Genomic DNA, 21,019 nt, shown 5'->3' with positions numbered 1-21,019 from the left:
ATAACGCCAGCGCGTGCAGCGCGTGTGGCTATACGTTCCCAGCAGTCCTTGGTGCTTGAGCAATATTAAAGGGATACTAAACCAAGGAATTTAGTGTCCATAATAAGTGGCGCACGTTCTTCCCACGAGCCAGCAGCCGCCGGCGTGCGCGAGCACACGCAACAAAAATGACGTCAAAGACCTCCATTTGCGGTTAATATGACAGTGAAATGTATGGGCTTCGGGCCAAAGGAGAATAAAGACAAGTTTTTCATCTACATAGTGGTGTCTGGTGTAAAAGGTAAGCGATTAATTGCTCTAACAAGCACGTAGCTTTCACTTATAGAAATGAAAAACCTGTCTTTATTCTCTTTTGACCCGAAGCCCATGCATTTCGCTGTCCTCTTAAGCGCGAATGGAGGTCTTTGACGTCATTTTCGTTGCGTGTGCTTGCGCACACCGGCGGCTGCTGGCGCGTGGAAAGAACGTGCGCCAGTTATTATGGGCACTACATTCTTTGGTTCAGTATCCCTTTAACGGCGAGATGTTTGGGTGGCGCCCTCCTATGGTTACCTCTCGTGACACTATGAACAACAAGTTCGATGGTGTTTGTAATTAGCATGGTGGCAGCTGGAAATCATTGCGCTTTTAAACCAATACTGCCAACACCGTCAAAATCGAAGTTCTTACACTAGTCTTGGGGCGGTCCTGGGATCCACTATCGATGATGTCATGCACAGGCCTCGTCTTCTAGGTGGTAATGCGAGCAAAAACGGCGAGCAAACACGGAAACGCTGGGGGCGCCCTCGCGCCACTTGCTCTGCTGTCGGATACGCGTGACCGGAACAGGCGCTAATTGCGGAGTCGCTCAAAGGGGACCAAGGAGTCATGCATGCGTATACGTGGCACACTGTGCAAGCGACCCCGGGAGCAATGGGCCAAGCACGTGGTCGTCGTAGCAACGCCGATGCAGGTCGGACAGCGGTCGCTGAAGCGTGGCAGGTCGACAAACTCGACAGAAGTCCTGGCGGCATCGATCGCAACGTCCACCTGGAAGCTCGCCAGCATTCCGACGCTGCCGACAGCGGTGACCGGCAGCAGCTCACGTCCACAGCCCCAGACTCGCTGAGGAGGAGTTGTTGGATGAGATTGCGGCGCTGATCGGTCATCGAACAAACCAGTTGCTTTCGTTTTTTTTTTTTCTTCGTTTCTTTTTTTTTGGTCGGTGTAGTTTTTTTATGCGCGTGAATGAGCAGAAAGTGCCACGCCCAATTATAAATTAACTTTACGGAGGTTCTTTTGCCATCTCAGATACGAGACCTGGGGTTTCTTCAAATTTTAAGAACGTTTCGTCCGTTAGAGAGAGTTTACTAATGCCTACCGGGGGGGGGGGGGGGGCATTTGAACTGCGCAAAAACAAAATTAATAAAGAAAAGAACGTTAGAATCTATCATGACCCTGTGCGTTATTTTATTTCCTCCGTGTTTCAGGTTTTAGATTATGATGTTTCCTATCCTATCCAGCTCGCCTGCACACCTTCGCTTCTTGGAATAACCTAACTTGCTCCTTCAACTGCAGAGAAACAAGGGTTTTAATTTTTTCTTTGAAGAAAAAGTTCACCGGCACAATAAGAACCTTATACAACGGAAGAATTGTATTTACCGAAGCAACCAGGTGTCACCCGTATTTATACGGTTGAATTAATTTATTCTGTTTAAATATGCGATACAATCAAAACAAGAAGGAGAACGTTAATATACGAACGCCCAGAAAGGGCTTTGCAATCGATTTTTATTAGTAGATGAGTCCTGGATGTCGAAATCGGTCATCGCCGGAGCGAGGCCACTGAAAAACTCCGTGATTTCGTTCTACCATTTAAACGGCAGAAATTAAAAAAAAAATATATATATAAAGAACTGAGTTCTGCAAAATTCTCTCTTTTTTTCTTTTTCTTTTTTTTATTGCTCGAATACTTTCCGCTTTGTTTATAAACTAGGCCTGCACGTCTGCTGTCTGCTGTGCCACAAAGCACACATCGAGCTAATCCTTTCGCTCTATGGCATAAGCCCGAAGCGAATGCCGATTTTCGGCGACACTCGGCAGGATGTTTTCATTGCAGCACATATTGCATTTTCGGGTGCAAGCACTCTTCGGGCCTCGACGTTCGCTTCGCTTATTCGACTAATTATAGTGGTGAGCTATACCGGAGGTTATGCGGTGACAAAAAGAAAGCTTAGTTTTGTGTTTTCCAGTTTCGCTTCCACTCTGTAACAATTCTATGTTGCACGATCTCTAAGGTCCTTGCATATACTACGCGCTTGTCCAGCGGGAATGCAGCCGCGGAAACTTTTCAACCGCAAGGTGGACATCCCCAGGAAGCCCTGATTGCAATACGAGGAAGAGCGATTCGTCAACGCTCACGCTGCAGTGGTTGCTTACCGGTGCGAGTGAATGAAAGGCAACGAAAAGACTTTTTCTTCGCGCCGAAGGGCAGGCAACGCTATGGAATCTTCGAAGCCCGAGTTCCCCTGAGGGAACATTGAAACGCAAACTGCTGGAAGACGTGATAAGACTAAATATTGTTGGTGACACGGTCGGACTTCAGACTTTCAGGGGCAGGACCTGTCAATAGCTACGGTAACACGTTTGTATTTGACAGGTTGGTGGCGCGGAAACGTGCAAGAGGCTGCCAGCAAGCCGGGTTTCTCAAGAAGCGAAACTATGCCGGCGAGCTGGTTAGGAAAGATCGTGATCTAAACCCCGAGACACGGAGAAATAAAATTACGAACAAGGCGACACACATTTTGTGTCGCCTTGTTCGTTATTTTATTTCTCAGTGTCTGGGGGTTTAGGCTATGAATTCGGGTGCGTCGTCTCTGCGAGCAATGTGAGTTAGGTGTTAGTGCATTATGAACTCGGTTCATAAAAGGGAGGCGGCAAAGTTAAGATAGAGTTCTTCTAGAGGCCAGTTTCAACGCTCATGCGCGTTCAAGGAAACAGTGGAACGGCGCTCCATTTTATGTCGGCTTGGAGCAAGACTTATATGTAACGCGTTACTTGTAATGTAACTGGTTACTTCCTTTAGCAGCCAAGTTTAAATATTCAGAATATGAAGAAGTACCGTAGTTTAGCCACTTTTTGACTGCGTGACGGCTCACATTGTTTCGTTACATTTTCCCAAGTACGAATACGGCACCAACGTCGCCCTCCTCTGAACCCTAAATTGACAAAAGAACAGAGCAGGAATGCCACGCACAGAGTAAAGGCCGGTTCACACATGCAGCGAAGCGCTAATGTAGCGCTTATCACGTGCCGTCCGCTACTTATTGTCTGCCATGAACAACAGTATTGACAGTGCGATACAAAGCTGGTGAACGCTCCCGTCAGCACGCGCTTAGCGCGAGGTCAGCGCTACGCTTGTAGCGCTGGGCTACATGTGTGAACAGGCCTTAAGTGGACTACTGCGTGGGCGCGCTCGTTGCTGGATACCCGAACTCCAACCCACCGTTCCAAAGAGTAGCCCCTTCCAAGCGTCTAGTAAAGTCAACGAGGTGCCTGCCGTTCTCCATTAAGCGATTTGTTTAGTGCCTTGTACCAGACGCCCTTACCTCGCGTCAAGTCTGGCACCTGTCACGTAAGCCAGCACTCGAAAATTACAGGGAAAAGTAACGCGCTACAATTCCGATAAAGTAACGTGGCACGAACCGCGCTCGTGCTAGAAAGCCACGTATCAAAGCATTGCGCGCGTGGAAACTCGCGATAGTCGACTTCCCCTATTGGCGTTGAGATCAAACTATAGGGGGTCGCATTGTCGAGGTTGTTTTCCGCAGAGCTCGGCTCTTACCCAACACTAAAGTCACTGCATCTTGAAAAAGTAGCGCCATGATCCCCGTATGGTCGCTATTTTGGTGTACGACACGATCAGTTCCTCCTTGTCCTCTCCACTCTTTGTGAGCAGATCCAAATTTCCGTTGACAGATTGCTTTATAAAGACTTTTTTTTTTTTTTCGTAACGAGATTTTGTTTTCGTAACGCCGGCGAAACAAGCGCACATGTTCGCGCCGCCACCACACGCCGCGCCGGTGCCTGGTGGCATTGAGAAATAATTGTCCTGTCTTGAAGTACGCAAGAATAACAGTGTCATTGTAAGATACGTGGAGATAAGCACGATTGATAAGTTGATTGCTTGCACAGTGTCATAGACGCTTATATTTGCGAGGAACGCTTTCAGTATACGATGGCGCGAATCCAGTGACTTTACCCAACACAAGGCCTGTGGGTTCGTGACGTCATCTTTCTCGATCGAGCACGGTTCACAGACTGGACACGAGTGCTGTGTCAGCGTGCGTCTGGGACTACTTAAATGTGTAATTTCCTTTTTAGACTCAAAGAGAGCTCACTCAGCAATAGCGTACATAAGCCGAGCCGCTGGGTCAGAAATACAAACAGAATTTGCTATAGTCTCCATCACTCCATCATGTCCTCCAGTGACGTCGGAACAAAGAAATGTGTGTGTGTGTGTGTGTGTGGGGGGGGGGGGGGGGGGGGGGACGGATCACCTCTACAGACATTTCAAACATTTCAAGTAAACATTTCGGGAGAAGGGAATGAAATCCCCCTCCCGCTGCTCCCCCCACCTCCCGAACACTTCCCATGCCCCTGCGCTCTTTCGAAAAGTGTCGTGCAGGCAGACGCCGAGAGTTAAGTACCTCGGCAAAGACAACTCTCGTTTTCAGCCCAGCTCCCTCGCGTCCGCTCAGCAGCAAGCCGGAGCGCCCGAGCCATTGTACCGTGCACGCCATGCTCTGTTGAAATCGAGCTCGGCCGCAATCGCTTCTTCGGGGCCTGGGACCAGTTTCGAAATGCGCGGGCCCTTTATCTTTGTGGGGTCGCTTCCTTGTTTCTCTGAACTCGACTCACATGGCCTTTACAGCGAGACCATTTGCTCCCCACCAGTTAAAGCGGATTTCACTTTCCCAGTAGTCCATTATTTTTTCGACGGCCTTCGCAGCTGCCGGCGCCACGGAGCGTGGAAGGCGCGCCTGACGAGGCCATTGTTGCGGTCGCCGGAGCGCCGTGGGCAGGAAGGGAGGTTCCCCCCACGAGCCCCATCCTTAGCTTCCTTGCCTCTGTCCAGCGCCAGGAGCGCGACAAGGACGGCCGTGCGAAAGCGCCGACGACGCGAGGCTGGAGGGCTCCGGCCTCGCTCTCTCGTTTCCCCTACTGATCACTCCTTGCCAAGTGCCGAGAGGAATGTGGCGACAGCCCATTCAAACAGTTTTGCCTCCTTCAGACATATGCCAACATATGCAAGGCTACCAAAAGCACGCTCATACCGCTTCTCGGAGGTTTTTTTCAGTCAGCCATAGCCTCATGCAGTATACACCAGCTCATATTTACAAACAAACCGGAGCGCCCCTAGCGGCACGCCACTGCCGCCGCGCATGCGCGATGGAGTGTGGGCAAAAAGCACCGCGTCCCGCGTCAACAAACCACTGGAAGGTCACATTGTCGGCGTCTGTGTGAGGCCTCGTTACGCCGCAAAACTTCGCGTAAATAATTTGGCGTGCGGCGATTCATTCACGTGAACGCCGCAGAATGGATGCCAAAACCATGGTGAGATTCTTTTCGCTATTTTCGGTCGCGACGTCGCTCGTGCTGCAAAAGTGTAGACGGTAGCGGTGATGATCGACATCGATACTGAAAATCTGAAACGGAAACAGACCGAGTGAATCAAGCGAAAAAAGTCGGTGATGGCAACTGGTACCAATGATCAACATCTTGTATCTACAGTTTACACCGAGCCTACCTAAATATATCTTGTTGCCTGCACTTACTTCTTATCGCAATCACCGGGTCAACGTTTGGTCTACGGACCGCTTTTGTTTGAACGAGCAGACGACAAAAAGCAGACAAGTTTGGAAGAGCAGACGACAGTTCGAACGATCAGGCGGCCGTTTGAACTTGAAGACGCACTGAACCCGCAGGTAGTCCGGACAACTCGGTGGTTTTCCCGCATTACGTTGGAACAAAACAAATAAATCTGACGACCACAAGTATCCGTAAATTCAACCCAAAGTGTTTACCGCAGAAGCAATCGTAGTTCAACGGCATCTGGTTTGCCCTTTTCACGGCTCCTATCCACGTTCTCGGACGAACGGAGGAGGCAAAAAACACATGAAAACTGATCTTCAAACCTTTCCCGACTCTTTTGGTACAGTCCCCGTGGCAGCATTTTGACGAGAAGGCAGGTTTTTGTCTAGTTTCTTCCAAAAGAACACAGGAATGCATGTCTCGCACGGTGACTTCCGCCCACAGCCCCAGACCGGAAGTGCGCCCGACACGCTACCACAGCGGAGTGACGTAACAGAGTTGAGTTCGTGTATGCAGGGGGCTGTACATAAGCCACAGTGACAACTAAACAGAGGCCTACGGGGCAGTCATAGGCTCCTGTATACAGGGGGCTGTGGGTCAGTCATAGCCTCCTGTATACTCTATACATGGGGATGTGGGTCAGACAAGGCGTCCGGTAAGCAGGAGGCTGCGGGTCAGCTTTTTCCACTAAAGAGGAGGCTGTGGGTCACTCATTACCACCCTAAAGAGGAGGCTATGGGTCAGCCATAGCGTCGACTAAACAGGAGGCTATCGGTCAGTCATAGCCTCCTGTATACAGGGGGCAGTGGGTCAGAAAAGCGTCCAGTAAGCAGGAGACTGTGGGTCAGCTTTAGTGTCCACTAAACAGGCGGTTGTGGGTCATTCATATCCACATTAAAGAGGAGACTATGGGTCAGCCATAGCCTCGTGTATGCAGGGGACTGTACATAGCGACGACTAAACAAGAGGCTATTGGTCAGTCATAGCCTCCTGTATACAGGGGGCTGTGGGTCAGTCATATCCTCCTGTACACAGGGAGCTATGGGGCAGAAAAAACGTCCAGTAAGCAGGAGGCCGTGGGTCAGCTTTAGTGTCCACTAAACAGGCGGCTGTGGGTCATTCATTGCCACCTTAAAGAGGAGGCTATTGGTCAGCCATAGCTTCCTGTATACAGGGAACTGTACGTAAGCCATAGCGTCAACTAAACAGGAGGCTATGGGTCAGTCATAGCCTCCAGTAAACAGGGAATTGTGGGTCAGTCATAGCCTCCTGTATACAGGGGGCTGTAGGTCAGACAAAGCGTCCAGTAAGCAGGAGGCTGTGCGTTAGCTTTATTGTCCACTAAACAGGAGGCTGTGGGTTACTCATTATCACCTTAAAGAGGAGGCTATAGGTCAGCCATAGCCTCCTGTATAAAAGGGACTGTGCGTAAGCCATAGCGTCGACTAAACAGGAGGCTATGGGTCAGTCATAGCCTCTTGTATAGAGGGGACTGTGGGTCAGACAAGGGATCCAGTAAGCAGGAGACTGTAGGTCAGCTTTAGTGTCCAGTAAAGAGGTGGCTGTGGGTCAGCCAGCCTCCTGTATACAGGGGGGTGGGGGTCGGACGTCTAGTAAACAGGAGGCTGTGGCTCAGCTTTAGCGTCCACTAATCAGGAGGTTGTGGGTCAGTCATAACCACCTTACAGAGGAGACTATAGAGTAGCCATAGCCTCCTGTATATAGGGGTCTGTGGGTCAGCCATAGCATCCAGTAAACAGGAGGCTATGGGTAAGCCAGAGCGTCCAGTAAACAGGAGCCTGTGAATCAGCCTCAGCGCCCAAAAAATAGGCTAGGGGTCATCCCTAACCACGTCACAGAGGACGAGATTGGTCAGCCATAGTCTCGTATACCATAGACTTATTAGAATGTACGCTAGAGGTTCAACTGGCGCTAGCGTCTATGCGACATCCAGGATGCGAATTGAAGCAGACTGCAACCAGGCAACCAGCGCACTTTTGCGGTGCTCCTGTGCATTCCTATGGAAAAACGCGCTTGCATTTTGTCTCTTCGCCGGAGAATAACAGAAATGTTCTTTGTTACTTGGGTCGTAGAGAATAGTAGGTAACTTCATTAATATTAAAAAAAAGTGTAATTGACCTTTTTCATAGTTTGGCCACGATCGTGGCGCGCCCTCGCGGGAATCGCCCGAAACACTTTTGGTGGCTCCGGGACCGTCTCTCCGCCGTCCGCGGCAGGGGTGGCGTACCTCCCGGTCTATGTGTTTGTTTACTTGTGTTCTCTGGTGGCGTTGTTCCGTCTTTCACCATTCTGAAAGTGTCTTTCCGTCGTCGTTTCGCGTTCATATTTTCTTCGAAATGGCTGAGGACGACCCTGGAAAATTAATAAAAGCCGCTGTCTACGATACAGAGGACCTCGTTCGTTTTTATACCTTCAAGGATGGACAGACCGCCGACGCTGCATCGTTCCTATCATCGACTCGGAGTCACAATCGCCACTTAGGTGTCGCGTCTTACAAGCAACTAAAAAAGGGGTCTGCTTTCAAGGCAGAGTCGCAGAGTGTTATGTAAGGAAAGTAATGGTGAACAGTTTCGGTACCGACCCAACCATTCACCTTGTGAGGAGCTTGTGAGTTCCGTTTATAAAACTCGGCCACTACAAACAGCTGATTTTTCTCCTTGATCGGTTGTTATCCAAGCTTATTGCGTCCGTCACTTCGCTGTCCTGTGTACCGCGCGAACGCACCGGGATTGTGTAAACAAACTTGGAAGGTGTGAAATCCGGGCGGTCTTGATATCGCGAAGGCTTGCCTGCACCGTCAAAAATAAGGAACGGTATATTAGAAACAATCTCTATCTAAATTCGGCACGTTGCGAACGTTCAACAAAGTGAGCCCAGCAAACAGGGGAGTTCACAGTCGGTTGCCAAGGCATTCCACCAGGGTTCTGTTTCTGCAAGACTTAAATTTGTTTCGCACGCTTTAAGTATTTTGCCAGTGACTGATATTTTTTTTCATGTTTTTTCTGCTCTTTTAACGTGGCAAGACGTGAATTTGTATAGCGCACGCCTCAAGGACGAAAAGCTTTATCCTGTTATTCTTTACTTGAGTACCGTGTACGGCATGCTTACGTCACACAACCTCGCTTCACATTTACTATTAACGAAAAATAGCCAGAGTGTAGGCGAGCTGGTGTAAGTTGAACATGATGGTAAACTTGATATACGAATACATGAAAGGATAAAACATCGAGGACAGGGACGGAAAGAGGACTTCTTTCAAGAAGTCCCGTTTCCTTCAATTTTTATCCTTCCATGTATTCGTATCTATTCACCAACTCGTCCGTTTTCAATTATTAAACCTGAGACTGGGGTAGGAAATGGAAAACCCAAAGGAAAAACAGGCAACGTCTCAAGAGACGTTCCCTGTTCTTTTTTTTTGTCTCCTTTTGCGTTTTCGCTCTCCTACCCCAGTTTCCGGTTTACCATCATGTTCACATTTACTGTCTTTTAGTTAAAAGCAGAATGTCCCGCCGTCACATTGATGACCCGGCCACCTGACACGGGGGATTCGCGTCATAGGCTTGTGAAAGCAGAGCAAAAAGGGCGGGGTGTTTGACATCGAGTGCTTTCATGAACCATCCGCAAAAGGCTGCTGAAACTCTATAAAGCCTTGCATTTGAACCATTTTTGCTGTTATTTGGACAACCTACAGCTGCGCGGTGGTGAGGCGCGATGATTATGAAGCCAAGTCGCGAGAATAGCGGAGGAGTCAAGCCTAACCAGCACTGTCTGAGCGACCGAGCGGATAAGAGAGCCACCAAAAATGGCGCCTTTCCCTTTCCTCCCCTCTCTCGGAGCCGGCGCATGCGCCCAGCGATCTCTGAAAAAGGTCAATTGCTTTAGTTACCGTATTTTTCTTCAATGAACGGTGTTAAACTTCGCTATTTTTAAAGGCCAAACCTATGTTGCATAGCAGGTGTGTAAAAAGGAGGGACGATTGTAAGCAAAATAACAATCGAAAGGAACGTAGAGTGTGTTCAAGGTTCGGCCTGCGTTCCAATGACGCTCATATATTGCTAATATGCCAATCCGGTCACTATATGAAGATGACCCCGTCGTGCATCTTTAAGATCGAGCTGTTAAAACATTCAAAACATTAAGAATAACGTATGTGGACTACCCAATATGTTTTTTTATTATTATTATTTCCTATAACGGGCAGGTTCCAACGAGCACCTGCGCTCTGGCTTCTAGCTATATTCAAAGATTTCGAGCGTGCGGGTTATGTCTCTAACGCAGAACAAGCATCCTCGTAAATATGCATGAGCAGAGAGAATAAAACAATACTTATTTATTGCTTGCAAATTGGACTATATTACTTGGTTTGCACTTTATGTTGATCGTCTACATGAACAGGGAGTTACTGATTCAGTGACACTGCGTAGTTCTTGTTGTTTCTTTTGGTTTTTAAGATGTCCTTCGTTCCCTTGGCACGTAAATCCCCCATGGAGAAAAGCGCAGCAGCCGTGTTCGCGCTAAAGGTGTCCGACACTGCACATAAATGCAGGTTTGAAGCTATTTCAGCACAGTGTTTAATGCAACGAATTTGAAAGAAAAACACTGTAATCGACCAATATTTTCATTAACGGGATTAAGAAATGTTCCAAGTTATTTACTACGTTTTATTTATTCGTAATATTTGCTCTTATCAAGCCCAAAGAAAAAATGCACCCGCGTTTCCCCGTGGAAATTCGTTATCAGAAGTTAATCTTCGACTGGTTGATGTGTGCTTCAATTTGCAACAGCACAATAGCGCCAGCTAAACCTCTAGCGTACATTATAGTATCTCTATATCCTCTCTATATCCTGTGCACAGGAAGCTATGGAATAGCTATAGCGTCCGGTATACAGGAGGCTGTGGGTCATCCGTAACCACGTTACAGAGGAAGCTATAGGTCGTCCATAACCACCTTACAGAGGAGGCTGAACGACGAAATGTAGTTTTGGGGAGTTACATATGGGACAAGGGGAGTACCCGTATACACCCCCTTTTTCTTAGAGTGTACAGGAGGCTCTGGGTGAGCACAACGACTGCGAGATTCGACCCTCACGGGTGCTGCAGTGATAAACATCACCACGCTTTGTCTTACGCCTAATTAGAGGCCAGATAATTACGTTGCGGGCGTCAGATGAAAACCGTTGTAGGTGTTGACGCAGAGTGCTAGCTCAATTCGCTGGAGTCAGCACCCTCAAGCAACAACTTGTGCCCCTCCTTCCTCTACGTACGATATCGTTGAAGTGTGAATGGTTTGTCTTTAGGCACGGTCTGCGCACGAGAGAATCGTCTTGGGACACATAAACAACTCTGGATAACAAAATCTGGATCTGGCATCGAAGGCCATCGCTACAACTCGGCCAGCTCCCCCGCTAAGGAGACTGCGGGAAACCAGGCCCAAGCTCTCGTGTTCGCCACTTACCCGTGGTTGGCCGATTCCTCCGACAATCATCTCAACATGTGCTTGGAGCCTTCGTTGAGCTGAGCAAAAACACGTTTCAATTGAAGAATTCTAAGACTGTCATTTTACTCTCTTAAAAATTCCTGCGCGTTATACTTACCTGAAAAACACTCAAAGAGCCATTCTCTGAGATCTACGAAATCAGCTCGGCGAATGATGAGGCAGAACATTTATTTGGACCTAAAAATTAAGTCTGCACTGTGGCATTGCGGAATGCAAGCATGACGCTTTGCATTGCGTAATGCCACAGCGCAGACTTAATTTTTAAGTCTAAACAGATGTTCCGCCTCATCATTCGCTGAGCTGAATTTGTAGATCGCAGAGAATGGCTCTTTGAGCGTTTTGCGGGTGAGTAAACGCGAATGGCATTTTTTTAGAGTGTAGACGAAACCAGTTAGTAGCTTGAAATTGGCTCAAATCTGAGACCAGAAAAAAAACAAAAAAAACAAGTTCAACCACACACTTTACGATAAACTCGAGACTGGAAACAAGTAAAAAAACAAATGGATAACCATACACAGCGTCGAAAAGTGTGTGTGTAATTGTCCTTTTTCTTTTTATTAGTTTCGGTTTTATTGGTATAAAGTGTGTGGCTAACCTTTTTTTTTTTTTCTTTTTCAGCCTCAACGAAGGTTTTATGCACAGCTCGGCCAGCTCCACCTCCATCATGAATTACTCACAACGACTAAGCAGTTTAATTATTTTGACGGTTACGTCAGTCAGCTCGAAGTGCGCCTATCTCTGCGGCGCTCGCCACTCAAGGCAATACTGCGTCCAATCTTTAAGCGTCAAGCGCTGTGCAAAGTAGAGCACATACTTTTGACCGCTCTGTCATCGTGACAACATGTCACCGTCTGAGCTGCCTCCCCGAGACTGACTCCAGCTCCAGAACATCGAGGGTGGCCCCAAAGGACCCGGCCACGACAAGGTCGCCACACCATGCGAACGGAGGGCCCGCAAGGCGCGAGCTCCCCACCCTGCCGGCCCAAACGCACCAATACATGCAACGGTAGCGGGCAGACGATCACTCCTGAAAACGCCTCTGCCGACCACGCTCCGTCTTCGGAGTTCTGTGCACCGCTGTCGAAGAACCGGGTACGGGGATGAAGTTCCAGATCACGCTTTCTCATTTTCCCGAGTACTGGCGTAACCAATTAAGCTTGTTCGGGGGTATACGGTCGTGCGCCTTTTGATAGCTCTCACGCACGATTTACTTGCTTTCTACGAGGGCTTGAGTAAGAAAATTAATTTCCTATATCAACCAAATTTTTATTAGAACGAGAGTAGTTGTAAGTAAGCATGCACTCTAAAAAAAAGCTCTTGAGTCTCCTTTCCCGCACAACACTCGGAGAGTCAATCACCGCAACTTACGGGGGCAGCTCAGCAAATGACGATGCCGAAACATATGTTTAGACCAAAAAACGCAGTCTGAGGTGTGACATTAAGCAATGCAAGCGTGACGTTTTGCATTGCTTAATGTCACAACTCAGACTACGTCTATTGATCTAAACATATGCTTCGGCATCGTCATTCGCTGAGCTGCCTCCGCACGTTCCGCTGATTGGGTCTCCAAGTGTTGTGCGGGAAAGGAGACGCACGGGCCTTTTTTTAGAGTGTAGTCTCTGCAACGTTAAAAAGGAGGCATGTCAGACAACTCACGAGGTGTTTTTGTCGCAACTTCACTGTAACAGATAATCAATTCGGTGGTGGGAAATATCTGCTCAAGAAGGTGGGTGTGCAGCAGAAAGATCCCTCACAATGGCAACCGATGTGACGTCAGAGCAAGCTACGCATAGGGGGCCTCCTTCTCAGTATTTCAACCACAATTCCGGTCGTGATACGAGGCACAATAGCCCTCTCACTCTTGAAGAAACGTTGTTTGGTTCAAAGGTGAAGTGGTGCATCACGCAGGGTGCGTGCGCAGCGTCGATGAGATGTCTACGCAATCATAACGTTCACTTCCTGAGCAATACTGTCTTGAGAAACGGCCACTGCCCCGCTGATAGCCATTTCCAAACATCCGGGCGCGCAATATTAGTTACGTTTCGTGCATTTCTGCTTCAGAGTCACAAGGTCGGTCCGGTGCGCACTACACGTGGATTGCGTCACGTCTCAAACCCTTCGCATGCTCCTCGTTGGGATTCCCCCGAAATCCGGGAGAGATCGACTGCGTCGATGGAGAGCGCGAGCGCCTTTTCTTGGTCCGGAAGCAGATTCAAGCGCACAGAAATATCACCGGGGGTGTTCTAATGCCAGAGATGCGAGGGTTGCCTACCCATCAAGTGCTCAGGGTACAAAATATTTGAGCAAACAGCACCAGCCGATCCGGCGAATCTACATGTGGATTCGCCAGATTCCTCTCTCGCGATAAAAATGGAAGCGTTGCGGTTGTTAAAAATTCTGACGATTGCTCCCGCGTGGATTCTGGAGAGATAATAACGACCTCGGATTCCAGCTTCCTGCTGCTCGGCCACTTTCTGCTGCTCGCGGATTTAACAAAAAAAAAAAAAAAACACAAAAAAGGGAGCAACGTGAGCGAGACTTTGTAGATTTGTCATGTACTAAGCCCCAGCAGGGGTTCTACAGTTAGGAAATCAGCGCCCGCAGCAGGTGCACGCGATTAGCTCGTGTTTTATTATTCGTCCGCTTTATCTACCCTCTGTGACTCTGTCTAACCGGCAAGCGGAGACTGGCGGCCGGAAGCTCCTCGGCAAGCCCCCAACGAGACGCCCTTCGAGAGACGTTGGCGAAGGGGAAAACCGGAGAAAGAAACAATGGCCACGGCGGTCTCAGCCACGATAGACGCCCATAATGAGGGCCCCTGACTCAACTCGCACGGCGTACGCACGACACACTGGCGGCGCCCACTCGAGCTCCGACGGGAAACGGAACAACGATAGAGAGGGACGTTCATCGCTGCTCTCGGCGGATCGCGCACGCGCCGGCCAACGGACCAATAGAAGTGGCAGGCGTATTCGACCGAGGATACTCGTCTTTTCGCCGACACACGTTTCGTCGGCGCACGCTTCATGGATATGTGAGGGTTGGATCGTCCTTCATCGCCAGCCGCGGTTGCGACTTGTCCAAGATCGATGCCAACAACCCGTCGTTGCCACGTTTGCTGACGCATTTACTCTAGACTGACAGCTTAAGAAACACCGGGCGTAATTTATTCTGTTGACGCTTCGCGGTTATTGCTTACGTGTTTATTTATCGGCCAATGCCACCCTCCGATTGACTGCAGAGCGAAACTAATATGCTCGGTATTGGTCACGCCCCACATTTCTTCAGTTGTCACTAACTATAGTGCAACGCGGAGTGGAACTGGTGCAGTGCTATAGTCGGTTACAAGTCAAGAAGGTAGGAGAAGCTCCTCCCACAAGTGTGATGCGCCCGTTTCAAATCTCTCCGCAGTCGAAAGAAGAGTTCACTGGAAACGCTCCTTGTTCCGCTTCAATGGATTCCCACTTGTCTCCGATCCCACTTTTTAAGAAAGCGACCTTTGTATTCATCGGAGAGGGAACCGAGCCCCTGAAAGCAGCCTTTGTATCCTTCGGGGGGGAAGCTAATCCCCGAAAGTCGTATTTGTTTCCGTCGGTGGGGGAGAACTCTAATCTCCCTCTCGTGGCTTCCACAATGCTAAGTCAAAGCCGAAAGATAAAGCAAATATGTACAAAAAGGCAAGACCCTCCTCGCGCGTTGGCCGCGACGTCACGGAAACGGTGGGACGCTATTGGATGCGGAGGTGGCGGAGGGATATCTGATTCCCTTTGAGGGGTATTTGCCGCTACCTTCTTAACCTGTAACTGACTATAGTGACACTCTCAAATGGCGTCATCACCAAACCACGACCTCACTGGTGCGAGCGCATGGCTTCATCTGCCATTCCCCCTGCACGAGAGGGCGTGCAAAGCAAACGCTAGATCAAGCGCCCTCGTGACGCGCCAGCGGCTTTGTCAGCGTTATACAAAGAAGTTTGACAGTTTGACACAGAGCACACTTCCTTTCAAACAGCGGTCGTGCTGGGGAGAAGCAGCCTTTTCCCGATGCGCAGTGGTGCGTCTCCTCAGACATGCAGAAAGCGGCGACTCGAAGGGCGTTCGAGTAATTTACGATAAAGCGGCTGTCGAGGAAAGGTGAAAGCGTCGATTAAACATTCCAGTTCTGCCAGGTTTTCCGAAGACCCAACCTAAACCCGCCGAATAAGCTACGATTGAAAGTAACGCCACTTGGGCCATCGGATGGATGGATGTATGGACAATAATGGCTCTACCCTTTACAACGGGCGGTAGCTTGCGCCACCTAGCATAAAAACAAAACACAAAACAATTATTCCCCTCCCTTCCTCCGCCTTCTCCTCCTCCTCCTCTCCCTCTCCTCTCCCCTCCCTCACCCCCCGAGCTGATGCATTTCTGTACTATCTGGAGGGCGTGAAGGTGATCGCCTTTGGGGGGATCGGGCAAAAGAACTAAAAACATCATTCCCCGGCGAGGGAGTCGGTAATTTTCTTCTGGTCTCGGTGCTCAGAATCATGGTTGTCACTTGTCCGAAGCTTTACTTCCAATTTCAGGAAAGGATTTTCCGTCCTCGAGGAATGTCAAAAAACAGTTGGCGGCAGAGCAAAACCGCCCGAGCTTCCTGACATGGTATCCAGAGCTCAGGATGTCGCAGCTTCGAACCGATCGCCAATGGCGCCCGCCCTGCACTAGGCAACAAAATGGCTGCGCCCACGAGACAACCGGGGAAGGGAATGCCAATATTGGAGCCACTGTATAGCCTAGCATATTCACTGGCTCCAATCCCAGGCGTAGCAGTGTCGTGCTCGAACCCCCTCGATGTCGCGAGACGTCCGGTGCCGGGTGAGCCGCGTCTCGGACCGCCAGTATCGCGGCCAAAGGGAGGGCGCACCAGCGACGACAACTCGAGCATTTAGATGCCAATTATCTCGACGGAGACTTTTCTCAAGGACGCGCCGAGGAGGGAGTGGTCGCGCCGGTAGGTGTCTAACGGAAAACGAGTCTTAGAGTGGGTCATGGCGACATTCCACGAGGCAAGGTTGCTCGGAGAAACTTTATTCTGCGCGCCGAACCTGGCAGGACATCCGTCAAGTGCGCTTGGGCGACACGAAAATTGCGTGCCCTGTGACGGCGTCTGCCGTCGTAATCACTTCCAGACTATCCCAAGACACGCACAGATGAGACTCTTGTTTAAAGAACAAATAAACAAATAAAGGTAACTGTTCTCCAACTTTTGACGCCTCTTCAAGAAGAAAGAGACGGTTATCGGTGCCTCGAATCGCTTTTTTTTCTCTCTCTCTCTCTCTCTTTCTCTCATGAAAGTCAAGTTCTGCCTTCAAAGCAACCCTCTGCAACAAATGTTTCTCGACTCGCGGCAAAATATGTCAACGTGGTCGGACGGAACAGACTACATCTGGCAGAACTGCGGCAAACAAAATGTGCCCTCTGCTAGTACTGTGCTCGCAAACTCAATCTAGAGCATGGTTTACGAGGCATTAAGACACATGCACCACAATACAGGGCATCTCACATAAGAAGAAACGTAACTGTCAAAGTCACTCGACAGAAACAACAGGCGCGTTATAACGCTGGCCAAGGAGCTCACGCGTCTAGTCCTTCAATGTGGAACATTCGATCGCGGACCTCAACACCCGTTTAAATACGAATAAACGGCTCCCAGCATCTCGCTTTCGGCCCGCACTAAAAGCACGGTCACGATTTATACGACAGGTGTGCGCGAACAAAAGAGTCCATACAGCAATGTACGGGGGATGTGCGGGTCAACGATGCGGTGAGCGCGCGAACAAACACAACACCGCTCTTTTCCGCTCGTGGCCGGTCATGCCCGTCCAGAGACACAAGATCGGTTCGCACGCGATGCGAGGTTTACCTCGCTTCGGAGGTAGCCGGCGTTGGAAGACGAAGAAGCCGAGTGCCTTCGGGAGGTTCGACGTTTTTAGAAGATCGTTTTATGCGCTTCGTTAACGCTACCCGAGAACGCTAAGGTGCCTGCGCAAAGGCGTCGGCGCTGTATATCGGGTGTCATTATGGGAGTTACCGGGGAACTGCTACTAAAATTGCCACAAGCTCTTCAGGCTTATACCGGCTCATCATTGTACTTTTTGAAAATATATGCATAAAAAAAAAACTATTCTATTCTATTCTATTAAGTCAGCTCCGTTGCCGGTTCGGTTGTCGACTTGTCCCCGTACGCGTGGCGTGAGTGGCCCAGCGAAAAAGGAGGGCTTGGGGTGCTCTGTCAACCGCATCTGACAGCCAGGTTGGCTAGCGAGCATCGCGAACGGCGACATCAAAATGTCCCGCGCACGGCTTTGTCAACCGCGGAGAAGACGAAGGGGCGCGTACCTTGAGAGAGGAGCGCAGTGAGGGCGACGAGCGTGCGTATCCAAGCCATCGTGAGCATCCCTTGTCCGGCGCCAAAAGCCGACTGGAATCGAGGTGGCCGCACTTTATACGGAGACCAGTTGCGCCGCCTCGCGCCGGCCGCCCCGGCCGCCCCGGCTGCTTTGCACACACCTTGCTCGGCCGCCGCCGTCGGGCCGGATGCTATCGCCGGCTGCCTCGCTCCTCGACACTCGGAGGGAGGACGGCGACCGGGGCTGCGCGCACTCGTTCGCTGACGGGACACGTTGGTGGCTCGTGGCTCGCTTCTCGGTCCCGAAGGTCGAGCTGCATGCGGGAGGGGAAAAAGCCTGCCTTCAAGCTCACCCTAGCACGCGACTGTCACAGGAATAAAGGGGAAAAAACATAAAAGGAAGAAGCTAACCACTGAAAGCAGTATATAAAAAAATAGCGATAGCGTCGCAAACTAGACAGCGAAACGGAGAGATTTGCAACTTTTCATATGAAGTAAAGATATAGTATGGATAATATTAGTAAAAATAATATTACTTATTTTTACGAGGGGCTTGAACAGTGGACTTGAAATAATGGTGACAGCCTGCAAAAAACGTAAACGTCAGCAGAAATATTCGAGATTAGAAGAAAAAAAAATGGTCGTACTTATAAAGAATACGAAAAAGCAAGAAAGTTGAAGCTAAAACAAACGTAAAACAAATAATAATAATAAATAGCACCTTCGGGCTGATAACATTGGAGTAGTCAAAAGATAATTCGTCGTCCAGGCCGTTTCCATATGAAATAAATTTGAACGTTAACTGCATCTAGGTATAGAGAGTAGCCGGAATATGCAGATGAAAGAACCGTACTCACTGAATGGGATAGATGCAGTGTTGTGCCCGTTACCAAAAATAAGTAACGAAATAGCGTTACTCGTTACCTAGGAAAAAAGCTAACGCGCTACACAGCTCCGTTACCATTTTGCAAATGTAACGAAATACCGGTGTCGTTACTTGCCATGACTAACGGACGTTACTTTTACGTTACTTTGTCATTACTTTCTATTTCACTGTTAGTATATAATATTTGTTTAAAATAAACTGCCTCTATCAACTTCGGCAACAATACACTTGTTCAAAGTGATTACGTATTTATCTGTACTCTGCCGCGCCTAAGCAGTACCGCAGAGGAGTGGGGTACAGATCACATTTATACGTTGGAGACTCACACAAACAGAACCAGAGTGGCAGGGATTCGAAACGATGGTGACGTCTCTCTGATGACGGTCGGCGTTCAATGCTGCGATAACTTTGGTATCCGGGCCAGCTTGTTTGTGTAATGTATATCCTCGAACACGTGACGCTTCGAGAGCACGATTCGTACAACTATAATGTATGTCCTGAACATGTCTTGTTTGTCTCACCTGGGCAGGATAAGGAATCTACATCCTCGGACACGTGACGGTTCGCTAGCGCGATTCGGAGAACGACACGTCAGCACCCGGCTATGCTGACACGCCTGTTTTGATTCAAAGCGTGGGAAGGTCAACGCTTCCAAACTTGGAGTTTATCCTTTCTGTTGTTGATTGAACGAGAATTCAGTTGTTTTGAAGAGCACATGAAGACACCCTAGATGTGACCAGCTTGAGTAGCTAGGCACGCCCAGGCAAAATCTTTCGAGCGGCGGCAGACTGTTGGCTTCTGAACAGATGTCTTTTTCCAGCAAGACGGCTGCTCAGGTTACGGCGACCGGTGATCATAGCAGCTTCTATACAAAAACTGCACTAAAGACGCTTAGGGGTTCCGTGCAGCGATAATCTCGCGCCTTTTGGGCCCGGTCGTGGGGACGTTCAAAGTGTCTTCTGAAGAAGGTTGAAATGACGCCGCTTACACATAGCTTTGTTGGGGTTTCTTTGCCACTTTTACATAATGTACATAATGAAAGTTAAATTGTTTCAAAACAATCATGCGGCCATTTGTAATCAAAATTAACGAGTAACGGGTAACGAAATTTGAGAGGAGCTACCGTAATATAATAACGATGTTACTTTACTCGTTAGTCATTTCAGATACAAAGGAGTACATTGGTACGTTAGTCAAAAAACTAACGCGTTAGTTCCAACACTGGATATATGTTACGAAACCGCCGTAAAACTAAATATTTTGAAGCCCGGGTTGAGAACTCTGGTTTGTCCTGATTAGCGGTCAGGTATGCCAACCACTGCACTACATTTATCCTATTCAATCGGTACGGTACCTTCATCTGCATATGTTGCCCATTTCCTCTTTAGAGGTCACGTCAGATGGTTAAAATGATCCGTGATCAAAACAGAAAGTTTCACTGGCTTCGTCTACACTGACGTTCATGGCAGAGGATAACTTTCTTTATGCACAGGTGACAGCATGCGAATAATTCCTATTGCTCCAAATTTCCCACGGTGCCTACAAAATGTTCCGAGCTCAATGGGCTGGATAGAAATAGTGTCCATTAAATTGTTGACACTGCGATCCATAGGCGCTCGCTCGACCCGATGATGCATTCTCAGTAGGACTCGAAATATGCACTCTCGCCGCTTACCGAACTAAAAAAAAGTTCACAGCTAGCCGTTCGTACACCACGGCTTTCTTTCTTCTATGTGTTTGTGTGTGTCTGTGTTTGTGGTTGCGCAATCTTCGTCAGAGGCAACCATGTGGATAACGGAATTTCCAGTTTCTTCTTACAAGTGTTCGTTCGAGAACCAGAGCCCGCGATGGGAAAATATCACATTTGGAAGGCATCTACAAAACAGTCTCGATCAATGAATTAAAACAAAAAAATATTGGCTGCTTACTCATCAAGCTAACGAAGTGCATCTTACACGCCCCAGCGAATGAGCGACGATTAAAGAATGCCGTTTCATCCTCGTTTCCTTCGGTTGCGACGCATACCCAATGAGGAGATCGTCAAAAGAGGAATCTTCTAGACTTCGTTTCAGCTTGAAAGGAAACTAAAGCGGTTCTGAATTTGAGGAAAAACATTTATATCGTCTGCATTTGACCTCCAGAATCACAAATATTGAGGTTTTTTTTTTTTTAATTTTGTGCGCGGACGTTGCAGAAATTGATTTTCAAAGTACCGCTGAAGCCCCTCCTTCCTGGGACGTGACGTCATATTAGGAATTTTCGAAATCTCCGCTCTCGCACATCTTCAGCGCCTCTCAAAGCTAGGCACGCGCACTCTCGCTATTTTTAAAAAGGTCAGAAAGATACGTCACAACTGGTGTCACTGCGAGGG

At 48.8% G+C, this 21,019-nt stretch overlaps 1 protein-coding gene across 1 annotated transcript in view; it reads right to left on the bottom strand.

Moving 5' to 3' along the window:
- Positions 1 to 17,938, bottom strand: part of LOC8043831 (protein Skeletor, isoforms B/C) — a 50,960-nt gene extending 33,022 nt beyond the window's left edge. The window contains exons 1-2 of the mRNA XM_029972390.4: positions 17,924 to 17,938; positions 17,753 to 17,834 (exon numbers count right to left, since the gene is read on the bottom strand). Of these exons, the coding sequence (XP_029828250.3) occupies positions 17,753 to 17,810 (58 nt within the window). The 5' untranslated portion in view covers positions 17,811 to 17,834; positions 17,924 to 17,938. The remainder of the gene's footprint in view (positions 1 to 17,752; positions 17,835 to 17,923) is intronic.
- Between the last annotated feature and the right edge of the window lie 3,081 nt (positions 17,939 to 21,019).

Source organism: Ixodes scapularis, unplaced genomic scaffold, assembly GCF_016920785.2.
Source record: "Ixodes scapularis isolate PalLabHiFi unplaced genomic scaffold, ASM1692078v2 PGA_scaffold9__187_contigs__length_104089568, whole genome shotgun sequence".
NCBI lineage: Eukaryota > Metazoa > Arthropoda > Arachnida > Ixodida > Ixodidae > Ixodes > Ixodes scapularis.
This window is presented reverse-complemented; position numbering and strand designations above follow the sequence as displayed.